This window comes from Lycorma delicatula, chromosome 5 (assembly GCF_047948215.1).
Source record: "Lycorma delicatula isolate Av1 chromosome 5, ASM4794821v1, whole genome shotgun sequence".
NCBI classification, from domain to species: Eukaryota; Metazoa; Arthropoda; class Insecta; order Hemiptera; family Fulgoridae; genus Lycorma; species Lycorma delicatula.
In genome coordinates, this window is record NC_134459.1 from 6,403,187 (window position 1) to 6,416,233 (window position 13,047).

The window sequence follows — 13,047 nt, forward strand, 5'->3', positions numbered from 1 at the left end:
AGGAGAGTGTTAAAAATCAGATGGGTGGATAAAGTGACAAATGAAGAGGTATTGCGGCAAATAGATGAAGAAAGAAGCATTTGGAAAAATATAGTTAAAAGAAGAGACAGACTTATAGGCCACATACTAAGGCATCCTGGAATAGTCGCTTTAATATTGGAAGGACAGGTAGAAGGGAAAAATTGTGTAGGCAGGCCACGTTTGGAAGATGTAAAACAAATTGTTAGGGATGTAGGATGTAGAGGGTATACTGAAATGAAATGACTAGCACTAGATAGGGAATCTCGGAGAGCTGCATCAAACCAGTCAAATGACTCAAGACAAAAAAAAAAATGCAGAAAACCTTCAAGTAGAAGATTTTCATAAAGATTTTGATTGCAGAATGACCACTTACAATACATTGTAGTAATTTACTTAGATTTGATGTAAAGTTTTACAAATTTTTCAGCTTTAAAGTCCATATTTAAATGTTGCCATTACATTTCCATATTTTTGAACATGTGGGAAAATTAGGAAAATTTTTACGTGAAATCAAAAGTTTCAGATGTGAGGTAGTAACTTCTTATGCACACCAGAGTTATGCAATAACAATAAATATTTAAGGCAAGTTGACAAAACATTGATCTCTAAAGAGAAAACGTATAATTCAGTATTGTATTATTACCGTGGTCTAGGGGGAATGTATTTCCCCTTCCCTTATGTAGTGGAAGGGAATAAGCATGTGACCTTCACCTGCAAGATAATTTTAAATCTATAATAATATACCGTGTAATATCCAATAAGTGCTTTAATATACTTTACCCCCATCTACACTCAGTAATTAAAATTCCTTATTTGCAAAGCTACTTCTACATAGGCGTAGATATGACTAATTTTTCCCATTATCTCCCATCTAACTGATTGTTAACTTCCTCCTCTTCTTCCATAATTTCTTTCTCCAACTTGATCTTACATATACTATTAAAATTTAGACACCCTCCCAGAAAACATATAATGGTACTTATTAACTCTCAAATTGCCATAAAGAGCACAACCATGACCATTCTTCTCTTCCATAATTCAGATATTAGTTCTGATATTCATTTGATAAATATCAAACTAATTTTATTCCTTCTAGACCTAGGTTTAAATACTTCCTATCTGTATCCGTATTCACTGACATATCTTCTGTGAAAACTGAACTCAATAGCTTTTCACATACCCTCCTCTTTATTCTTCTCTCTTGTATCAACTATCTCACACTCATTACCATTAATGTCAATAAATCAATAATCATTTAGCTCATTTATTATGCAAAATTTTTAGCTTAGAAGCAAATGAAATCAGATCATCCACATTTAACATAATATTTAATATTTATATCATCCTGTTACTCCCATCCCCTGTATACTTATTAATATCATTTATAAGCAATAAAAACAGTAATAGTAAGCAAGCGATTAGCAAACATCCCCGTTTCAGACCACTTATCATTTTTTTTTTTTTTAATTGTTATCATATTACCCCAAACCCCTATAGTATCTCCTACCCTATAGTATACCCTATAGTATCTCCATACAATTCTACAACACAGATAAAATAGTTAGACAACCCCAAGTCATAAAGTTTGTAAAAAGTCACATTTCTATTGATTTTTTTTAAATGCAACTCAGATCTACAGAAAAACCTTTTTATTCCATCCCTTAATTTTTATTTTTGAATATTATATAAATTAAATATAATGTCATTAGTCAAGTGCCCTTTCTAAATCCAGCCTATAGGCTGGATTATTTCGTATAGGAAATAATGAAATTAAGCACGCAATGCATATTACCTTTACTTATGTGATTTTTCTCAACAATACTTCCGGAAATAATCTTTCTAATGCAGAAATATTTCAATAATTTTTCACACCACGACACATTACCTTATTTTACGTATTGGGAATATCCTGGACCTTTTAAAATTCTTAAGCACTACTCCTATTACAGGTCTATTTACCACATCATATACCTACCACCTCACCACTACGTATTAAGCAGGCCGCAATCACATTTGGGGCAAGAATACGATAAGCCCCAGGTTTTGAAGATAGATGGTATTTTGTGCAAAATGCTATTTTGTTTCTCTATATAGTTATATATTATGTACATTCTAACAAATTTGCATCAAATTATATTATTGCTCCAAAGACATTTCAGCTGTTTTTGATGAAGAACATAACAAGCCGCTTCCAAAGATAGCAGAGAGTAGGAACAACCAGTTGTGTATTAGGAGAAAATTATTTTCTTTAAATACTTTGTCCAGCAATAATTGTGATGATTCCTCTTCAGATATTGATAATACTGATGAAGATAAAGACTGTTAACCTTCAAACCATAATTCATCATCTACAGAAGAGGTGAGTTGAATACAGAATAATTTGTGGCTAGACATACTATTGCTACAAAAGTTTTAACAATTATTAGCAGCAAAACTATTAACATTTTCTCATTACTGTGTGTTAATTCAGTAATTCAATTTAAAATTTCATTTAATGGACTGAAATTGTACATTTTATAACCTCTTATGCATTAAGTGTGGCAGGTCATACTCGTACCACTTAATTGTACTTATATTTGTATGGGTAAATGCTACTTCCAACTTAGTAAGGCAATTAATTTTAGGAAATGGATATTAATAATAGTAAAGTTTATTTTCGACAAGTTTATTTTCATCTTGTCAATGCGGCGATGAACTTTTGAGTTCAAAATGCCACAAAGAGGACAAAGTGTATTTTTCCTACTCATTGTCTTACTGTTGCATCAACTAAGTTTTAGTAATTTAGATTAGAGACTATCTCATTTTTATATTATTTTTAATTGGAAATGATCTTACTTTCAGGAAGACATAGAAAATAATGGAAAAATAAACTGCACATCAAGACTTCCAAAAATAACTCCTGAAAAGAAGCCTCAGCATTGATGGAGAAAAAGGAGCCCTTCTTTGCATTTGAAGAATACTAGCCTAGCAAGTGATGAAGGAATGAAGGACGGGAGTATTTTAGTGCTATTTCACAGGAAAAGGTGACTGGGTGTATTCTTGGTCCTGCATGTACCCTCAGGAAAAATGCAGATCTAAAATTGCCGGCAGAGAAGAAGAGATTTTTAATGGGTTCTGGAATCTTGGTTCTTTCAATTTGAAAAATGCATACTTAATTGGCTGCATTAAAATACAGTCTAAAAAAAGATCATATCCTAAAAAAACTAAAAAGAGTTTCTTCAAGGAAATTTCTGCATCATATGTAAATAAATAAATGGTGAGGAAGTTAAAATTTTCAAAACTGAATATTAAAGTATACATGGCCTTCAAAATTCAAGAGGCAGATTAAATGCCTTGTTTCTGACATCGAAAAGGGAGCAACCACTCCTAAAAAACCAGACAACCAAAGCTAGCACAACAATAGGCCTAATAAAATTAGTGGTAGCAGACTTACAGTCCACTAGGGACTACATAAACAGCATACCTAAATACTATCACTATAGTCAGTCACTATTCAGTCAATCACTATAGTCAGTCAATTAATGATGGAAAACATTACTTTGGTTGTGATTTGTCAATATCGCGTTTGTATGAAGAGTATTATTTATTATTTACCGTGGTGCATAGAAAATAATATTCATCATCTGGTTAGCCAGGATACATACAGAAGAATTTTCTGCATGGAATTTAATATAGGATTTTCAATGCCAAAGTCTAATACTTGCAAAATATGTGATGAATGCACCGTTAAAATACAAGCATTGCACTTGGAGGGTAAATTTGAAGATGTCAAAGCGATAGAAAATAAGCTAAAATACCCTCAGGCGCAGGTCAAGGCAATACAATACAAGACTTCTTCTTAAAACTGAACCTGAAAAGAAAGACCCAAGAACACTGGTCATTAGCTTTGACCTTCAGCAAGCTTTACCAGTTCCAAAATTAACGTTTGGACCAGCTTTTTGTTGTAGAAAAATATGTTTCTATAACTTCGGGTTGCATGATTGTACCAACAGCAAAGGACACATGTTTTTGTGGGGAGAAGAAACTGGACATAGGGGTAGTGAGATGAGATGTGCAGTGCTCTAATCAAGTTCATAACCACTAAACCAGAAATAGAAAATCTTGTAGTTTTCTGTGATAACTGTCCAGGACAGAATAAAAACTGGGCTATGACAGCCTTTTGGATGCAGTACATTAGAGAGAAAACCCTTACTGGGATAACACATTACTTTTTAATACCAGGACATACACACTTGCCATCTGATTGAGATTTTGCATTAATAGAAAAATGCCAAAAGAAAATTGAACATATCTATGTTCCTAGCATGTGGATGGATGTAGTAAGAAAATTTAATAAGAAAAACATATTCAGTGTCAAAATGATGACACAAAATGATATTTTAAATGTAAGTAATTTCTTACAAAATGTGACCAAGGCCAAAAAACTTAGTGTGGGGCACCGGTTGATTTTGCATCAGCTGTAGCATTTTGTTTTACTACCAAGAACCCAGCAAGTTTCTTTATTAAACATAAAATAAATGGAAACTTCAAAGAAGTGAATTTTATCAGAGTTGGCAGATATAACACTTGAACCAAAGTACTAGGCTCCACTAAAAATAAGTGAAAAGAAATTTCAAGATGTGAAATCTCTCCTACCATACATTCCACCGATTTACTACGATTATTTTAATACAATTGTACCAAACAAAGACGTGGACATTGACAATGAATCTGAACTAATTTAGTAAAAATATCTTATGAATTTTAATAATTTCATATTTCTGATGTTCATGGTTTTAAATTGTACAAAATAAAATGATGAAGTTGTTTAATTTTTGAAAAAGAACACTCTATTGTTATATCACCTTGCATCCCCTCCAAATAAGTTAGGATTTATTTTTAAGCAAAAATTTGACAACTCACAAAATGTGTGACTTTTTGATTAAAAAACATTTTTATTCAAATAACAATGAAATTAAAATGCAAATAAAATGACTCATTTGAAACATAATTTACCAGTAATATATGATGTATGACTATTTAAAATATCACATAACAATTGTAGAGTTTTTCAAAAGTTAGAAACTGCCCTACTAAAAAATTCACATCATGTGGCTTATCACATTCTTTCCCCTTCAATTAATTTACTAGGCCTTAAGACTTGATTAAAGTAGCACACCCATTTCTCTGATTGCAAGGTAGCTGAAACCCTTAAGTGTTACTTTTGAAAATGATAAACTCGCAAAATGCCTTCAAATTCTTTTTGGTATTAGTTTTTTCCCCTATTTTCCAATAAATGTTTGGCTTCTTTTCATCAAACAACCTTTTAACCCTAGAATACTAATGTTATTTCCTAATATTTTGATACCAAGTATATGTAAATTTGATGTGTATATGTTTAGTTGCTAATTTTAACATATCTGAGTGATTTTTTTTTCTTTTATTAATAAAATATTTTCTTTACATAAACACCTATTTTCATCATATATTTTACTTTTAGAAATTGCAAGAATTAAAAAAAATAAAGAATAATGATAACAAATAAAAATCTCAAACGTGTATTTATTTGAGTAAATAATTCTAATACAAATGATTATTTACAAAGTAAAACAAAGATTATTTAAAAGTAGATTAATTACAGATAAAATAATTATATTTACAAGGGATATCTCTAAAGTAAAGACTGATGTGAAATTTCTCTCCTTAAAGTTGCCAAACCTTTGTTATTCATGGCCACGCTGGTAATGGCCACTGCATTGTTGTCTGTAAGTTGTTGTGTTGTAGTATCTTTGATTACATTGTGAGTTATTACATTATATAATGAATAGGAAAATCGATGTTGCTGCCGACTGTGAAAAACAGTCAGTTTTTAAACCATCAAGCTGGCTGAAATTCATAGGTAGTTGGTTGCTGTATATGATGATAATGTAATGAACGAAAGAAAAATCTGAAAATGGTGTGAAAGGTTTAGAAATAACAGAATTAATGTGCATGATGAAGAACATTCAGGGAGACCCTTGATAATCACAGAGAACTTGTTGAAACTCATCGATGATGAAATCAGAAAAGACTGGCAATGCACGGCTTACACACACATATACACATAGCTTAATTTAAAACATTTATCATTGTATTTAAATATAATATTTTTTTGTTTATTTAATTCAGTGATTCTAACTAAAGTGCGTACACATACTGTATAGTATTTCATTTGCACAGGTGTGGTGGTGCTAGTGACCACTTTAAATACTTTTTTACACTTTAAATATTATTCATTTTTTTAATTCTACTGGATACCTGTAACATCACAACATAGCAGCCGACTCCAAGAGCTGTGTGTCAGTGCTACACTGGTACTCCTTACAGTGAAAGTAGGTACTAATGACATATTTATTATACCCACTCAGCCACTAGTTTATTTAGAGCATTTTTTGGGGTGAGAGAGCAATTTGGCAAAAACGTTTTTGGAAATATTATTTTTTAATTGTTAACAAATACGCCTAAGAAAAATAAGACCTTAATTAGGCAAAATTTTGAGATATTGAAATATTGCTTCTACAGCCTCACCCCTTGACCTTTTAGTTGAAGATTTAATGGGCATCAATGTCCCATATGTGGAAGTAATCTGACCAAGTTTGGTCAAAATTGATCGAGTCATTCTAGACAGTGTAAGGTAATTTAGGGTGCGACACCTAACACTGAATACACACACGTACATACGAACATTTAGAAAATTTCCATCTGGTTTTTTGGGTTCCGTAGGTGTCAAAAGATCTGATGAAAACTGCATATGCCCAAACTGGACCGATTCCAATACTTTCCCTTCTAAAGCTACAGCACCAGGCAAGAAAGTTAAAAAAAATAGACGATCTTGTTTTTCTACCGCAGTTCATATTCATGCACATTCGGTCAAAAGTGTCTACTGCTCCTTTTGTTTTATTACATGGATGAATAGTAAGGCTTTTTTCACATAGCACATACTGTACTCCCTTGTATGTTGTATAATTTTCTCTCTTTTCCAAATTTCTTTGTTAGATAATCATTAAATTTCATTCAATATGTTATCTGTAAAAAACAAATTGAAACATTCTGCAGAATTTGCACGAATGTTTTTTGTTGGACCTGATCTGATGTGTACAATGTGTTTACCTGCAATTTTTTCAGTGTTAGGGACAACTTGTATTTTCCAGTAGCGACCACTTTTTTCAAACAAATTTTCTGACTCAAGAACAATTACATTACTATTATCTTCAAATATATTTTATGCTTGTGGAACTTAAACTACTAAAGAGTCAGTTTTTTGTTACTTCTTCCTTCCAACAATTTCAATGGGTTTTCAATAGATTGAATTTTTAAGACACACCTGGTACTGGAAAAACAGTTAATTTCATCTTAAGATGGAAAAAATGTTTAGTCTGTTTCACTATCGTCAGAATCCCACAGACGGTTGGTTATCTTCTAAACAATCACCACTCATCATTAGCCAGTTCCGCAAGAATTTGTATGGGATTTGCATGCAAGTTTTCCATATCCTTTTAAATAGAATACAGATTATTTTAGTCAGTGTAATCAATAATGTACATAAAAATTAATATTTTATTATGTACTTTATGCAAAAATTAGTAGAACTATCTTCTTAATATTGCTTAATACTAATTACACATAAAACTTATGCGTGAATTATTTTCTATAAATACTAATGATATGTAAAATAAACATGCTTCCCAAAATAAAATTGCTTCCCTTCACCCTATACTTTTCCGGAAACCAAATCGGTCTTCTCCTAACACTTCTTCCACTCTCCTCTCAATTCTTCTGTATAGAATTCTAGTTTAAACTTCTTTAACTTAATTCTCTCAACATCTCCCAAGAAAGTGAAATTCAAGCAAACAATGTCAGCCCTGAAAATCATGTGCACTGTGTTTTGTGATAGACAAGGGCCATTGGTTGTTGATTTTTTGCCTTAGGATGAAGTGATAAATAATGAGTCATATTTTGAGACTGATTAAACTGAGTCATGCAATCCAAAACAGAAGGAACGGAATGGAAAGATGGCGGGAGATTTTATTAACTTCCTGCAAATTGCAGAACATGGACAAATGTCCCTTGCTGATGTCATTCGTTGTATCGGGTGGGTCATTATTTATTTAGTGGCAGTTATATAGATTGTTGTGTTTTTATTTACGGATGGAATTGTTTGTATTCTGGTCCTTAAGACCAGTGAGGATAATTGACCGGGGCTGATCACGGGAGACTAGGTGCATATAAGCTTTGTTCTCCCTGCGTGATTCCACTTCATTCCCTTGAAGTCCTTTCAGTGCTAGCACCTTCCGGCCTAACAGGAATATGCCTTTCGGGGCCCTAGTGTTTGGAGGAAGCAATCCGTTCCTCTCTCCAAAGGGAGTCACATGTACGGGTCGGTACAAAATTGTAAGTTTTGGAAAGGATGTTGGGTGTTTGGTGAGGTGAAGTTACAGGACTTTCTTCCCTCTGGCTGTCATGCTGCTACATCTCAGCTGAGCTCGGTCAGCCGAACTCCAGCCCGTGTCGGTGGGCCTCTTATCATTCTTTGTTCTTTTCTTCTTAAGCCTGCCTTTCCATAAACCAGCTGTAAATAAATTACAGACCATAAACCTTGTATTGTCCTGTGGCCCTGAATTGGGCATCATGGGCAGGCCACTTCTCTCTTCTGGCTGACGACTGCTGGGCTTTTCTACCTCATTCGTTGCTCTCATTTGTCTTCTTGAGGTGAAAAAAGAAGTTTGGATCTTAGAGTATTATTTACATCATGTTCACGAGTGTTGGGGAGTGGCAGTCGCCTTTTGTTAACACTTTCGTGAAATTAGAAGCTGAAATGAAGACTGTTCTTTGAAAAATCTTTAATTTTAAAATCATCCAGACATATGTTTATCCTGGAAGGGTTTGGGGGGATTGCGAGGCTGCCATCAATGTTCTAATCACATGAAATAGACACAAACAGAAAAAGCACATCCTCAAGTTGGAGGGGGGGATTTGTAATCCCCCCTCTCACACATAGCTTCAAATCAAATTGATTTCCCACCATACAGTACTAAGCCAGTGACTACCACTTGTTCCTGCATTTAAAGCAGCACCTTGGTGGTCTGTGCCTTGGTAACAGTGACAGCAACATCAAGAACAGCCATTCAGCGATGGTTAACTTTTCAGGCAGCAGATTTCTATGAAGCTGGATTGCAGAAGCTAATCACACTATATTATAAGTGCCTAAATCTAGGTCGGGATTATGTAGAATTGTAGGTTAAGATCCAGGCTTTCAGGTTAAATTGAAGGATAAATTCTTTCAATAAAATTTGCTTGTTTATTGTATCAAAGCGGTTCTTGTAAAAAAACATACTTCATTTCTATTACCTCAACATATTAATAGTAAATGCAAAAATGGAAAAATCTGATTAGTTCAAAATTATAGGTTAATTTATGTGTGGAAGATCATTCTGCCTACTGAAATTTTCATTGCTGTATGATTTAACCGACATAAATTTCTTCAAATGTCTACTATACCCTCACTTTTCATCAGAACTTTTTCTTATAAAAAAATTAGCTTGTTAAGGTTTTGATAAATATCATTTCAATGGAATATGTTGATTTTCAGGGGAAAAAATTATATCAGAACCATGACCATTGTTTTATAATTTCCTTGCGTTTATAATTTTTTTTTTTGTAGAATTTGTTTTACATTGATGTCTTCAGACAGTCATATTACAGAATGATTTGTTTTTTTCAATTTTTAGTGTTAAAAAAATTCTAATTGGATCAAGATAGTTTGAAATACCATTTATCTTATATTATTTTATCAAAATTTAATTTATAGGTAATTTAAAAAAAACATACTATAAACATGTAAAGACTTAGAGATTTATAAAAGACATATATATATATATATATATATATATGTATGTCTTTTATAAATCTCTTTATATATATATATAAATAATTAAATAAAATATAAAACATATATGTATATATTATTATATTGTATGTTTATGTATTGTATTGTGTGTGTGTGAGCACGCGCACATACATACACTAATTAAGTATGTGTGTATACACACACACATGCATAATAAAATATTGTTAAATTCTTGTATGACAATTGTTAAACACTGTATTGACACACTGTTGAAACCGATTTATACAAAACGTTTGTGCTTTTCTAAATAAAATTGATTTATACTTATTTAACGTATTTAGCAGTGAAGACAAGCAGCAGCACATTTAAACATCATTGTACTTGTAAAACTACATATGACTGTATTGGCTTATCCAAGATACAACTTAAAACCCCTACATAATCTTCCTTAATAAGAGGGAAGGTTTAAAGTTTTCCAGTATGTGAGCAGTGCCAAAGAGAGTGAAAAATTTGTCTCTACCAAACTTATAAAAAATACTGGAATTGACTTTTAGCTTTTATTTCTAGGTTTTCTGTGAAAAAAAAATAGGTAGAAATTCCAGGAGATTTTTTTTACTTTAATTATTTTTAGATCTTTTTTAAGATTTATATTTAGTTTTAATTAATTTTTTGTACTGCAAATTATTGTTTGGCAATTAAAATGTCCGTCTAATTAGTAGTAGATTTTCATTTTTTTTTTTTTGTAAAACTGTTTTTGAATGATTCTCTTTCTTTCTTTCTAATAAATATTAGTCCATCTGTAATGTAAATTTCAGATGACTAATTCCCAATTTCTATGAGTGCGATAAGATCCAGCTCGCTTATTAAAAAAAATTTTTTAATCCGACATGTAATAGCTTTTCTTTGAAGATAGCTCTAATTTTGTTTACGGTTGATAAATTTTTCTATACTGTATTTTGGCAATATGTATCTAATTTATAAAATATATGACTATTTATTTCATCCTTGTAAATGTGGGTTTAATGGTGATAATATATTTTCTGATCGTTTCATTTTTGTAAGGAACTTGTTATTATGTAAAATTATTTTTCTGGTATATCTGTTTTGTTAGTAATGATTGGGTTACTGCTTTGCAGTGATGTAAAAAAAAAAAATAATTTAATAATAATATTACAGAAGTTTTGAGGTGTTACTGGAAATCTAATAATGATACAGAGCTAAGGTGGGATTTTTTCTTCTTTGTAGCAGAAAGCGAAAATCCACAAATAAAAATAGAGTGCACCGCCCTCCCTTTCGTTAACAATAGTACCTCTAGTATTGTAAATTATATACCTATGAAACTGATGGCAACAACTTTTAAATATTATTATATTGAGCTTTAAAAATTAACATATTTCTGCTGAAATAAAAATCAAAATAAATTAAATTGAAACAATTACAAAGGATCTCCAATAAGTATGAATTGAAGAAATTTTTATAAACAGGATTTTCACTGAATTTTAAGGTTCGTTTTTCCTGACTTTACTGACCAATTCATTAAAATTTCCTGACTCTCATAATGATATGCTATTGCCGTTTACTCCACAAAGTACATAAATATTTTTGTTTGCAGTCTACCGTACCCGTAGCTGCCCAACTCACACTTTTTATTCTATTATTAAATTCATTTTTTAATGATTTTTTCAATATACATTTAAAATTGGGCTAATTTTTGTGATAAATTGTTTCAGTAATTTACACTGTAAAGTACAAAACAAAAAATAACAAAATTATAATAAGTTTTTTGCTGATGAATATCATGGTAACTAAAAGTTACAGATAAGAAATAAAAGCTAACTAAAGCATTTTTAAACATTTTAAAATAACTGGCACACAAGGAATTGCTTAACTTTTTCACAAAAACTAGCCTACATTATTTTGTCAAGTAAAAAGAAAACTATATTTCATAACTTGGTTTGTTTAAAAACATTAAGATACATAGATTTCAATGTAATAAGGAAAATAATGATTAAAACTTAAAGGAAAACTAAAAGTAATACAGATAAGAAAACTAGAACAGAAAACAAACGTTACTAATATTTACTTGAAAATATTTTGTCATTATTAGTCCAGTGTATTTGCAGAATGCCATCAAAGTACATTACAGGAACATGATTGATGACAAGAGCATTTAATAGCTCCAAGCTGGAATTTTGACACTATACAACTATCAGGAAAAGTAATTTTAAAAGTTGCACCAATATCTTCACGTAAACTTAAGTATAACTTATTTTGTACAATATTGAGAACTCACATAATCTCCTCCTTAGAAACATAATCATTACAACAAAATGAAGTAATTGTATTGTCATTTTGCAGGATTCAAATGTATCATTTGCTGCTGAAATGCTATTACTCTGATTAGAAGGGGTGAGGGGGAGAGTCCGGGCAAAGAATATACATATATATCACAACCACTGTTCTCACAACTGTAGATCAAAGTTTTAGTCTTCCGAGTTGAAGTACTGTCGGCAGATAAAAAGATTTTTCAATGGTTGCTATCTTAATCAAGAAAAGCAGCAAACTTCACAAAGTAAACTATGTGAAATCATTTCCTTTCGATCCATATTGCTCGGTGTAAAATTATTTTACACAAATAACAAAAAGTATGATAACAGCGTGAGAAGAGGTAGGAACCTCTTCTCGACTGACTGAATTCTGGGTGTAAGTTTATATCTAACCACTTGTCATTAAAGTATTTTTATACACCATTTAAAAGTAATTATTAATTATCTAGAATACAACAAAAAAATCACGGTAGTTTGAAATAAATTCCAAGAACAGTTAACAACTTTAAATTTTTCAATGGCAAATTTTTTTTTAAATTTCACCAGTGAAAAAATTAACTGCAATTTGGAATATTCCTCACTTTATTATAAAAGAATAATTGAGTTAATGTAAATGAGAAATATATTTGATATACATGTCCTGTTCTCAAATATATAAAGGGAAAGTATATCAAATATAATTTGGCATTACTTAAAAAATACTGATTTAATAACTAATATAATATTTGGTAACAAAAATGCAATTTTTAAAAGTTTTTTCTGATTTTTTTCCCTAAAATTTCCTAACTAAATTTGTATTTCCTGGCTTTTCTTGCCTGTAGGAACCATGAGAAA

The 13,047-nt window shown here is 31.3% G+C and overlaps 1 protein-coding gene across 2 annotated transcripts in view; it reads left to right on the top strand.

The window, feature by feature from the left end:
* Positions 1 to 4,840, top strand: part of LOC142324686 (aminopeptidase N-like) — a 29,827-nt gene extending 24,987 nt beyond the window's left edge. Inside the window, exons 4-5 of one of the 2 annotated variants that reach the window (XM_075365580.1) lie at positions 2,181 to 2,380; positions 2,863 to 4,840. In XM_075365580.1, coding sequence (XP_075221695.1) covers positions 2,181 to 2,347 — 167 coding nt within the window. In that variant the 3' untranslated portion in view covers positions 2,348 to 2,380; positions 2,863 to 4,840. The remainder of the gene's footprint in view (positions 1 to 2,180; positions 2,381 to 2,862) is intronic. The other variant, XM_075365581.1, reaches the window with a different exon arrangement.
* Positions 4,841 to 13,047: the final 8,207 nt, after the last annotated feature.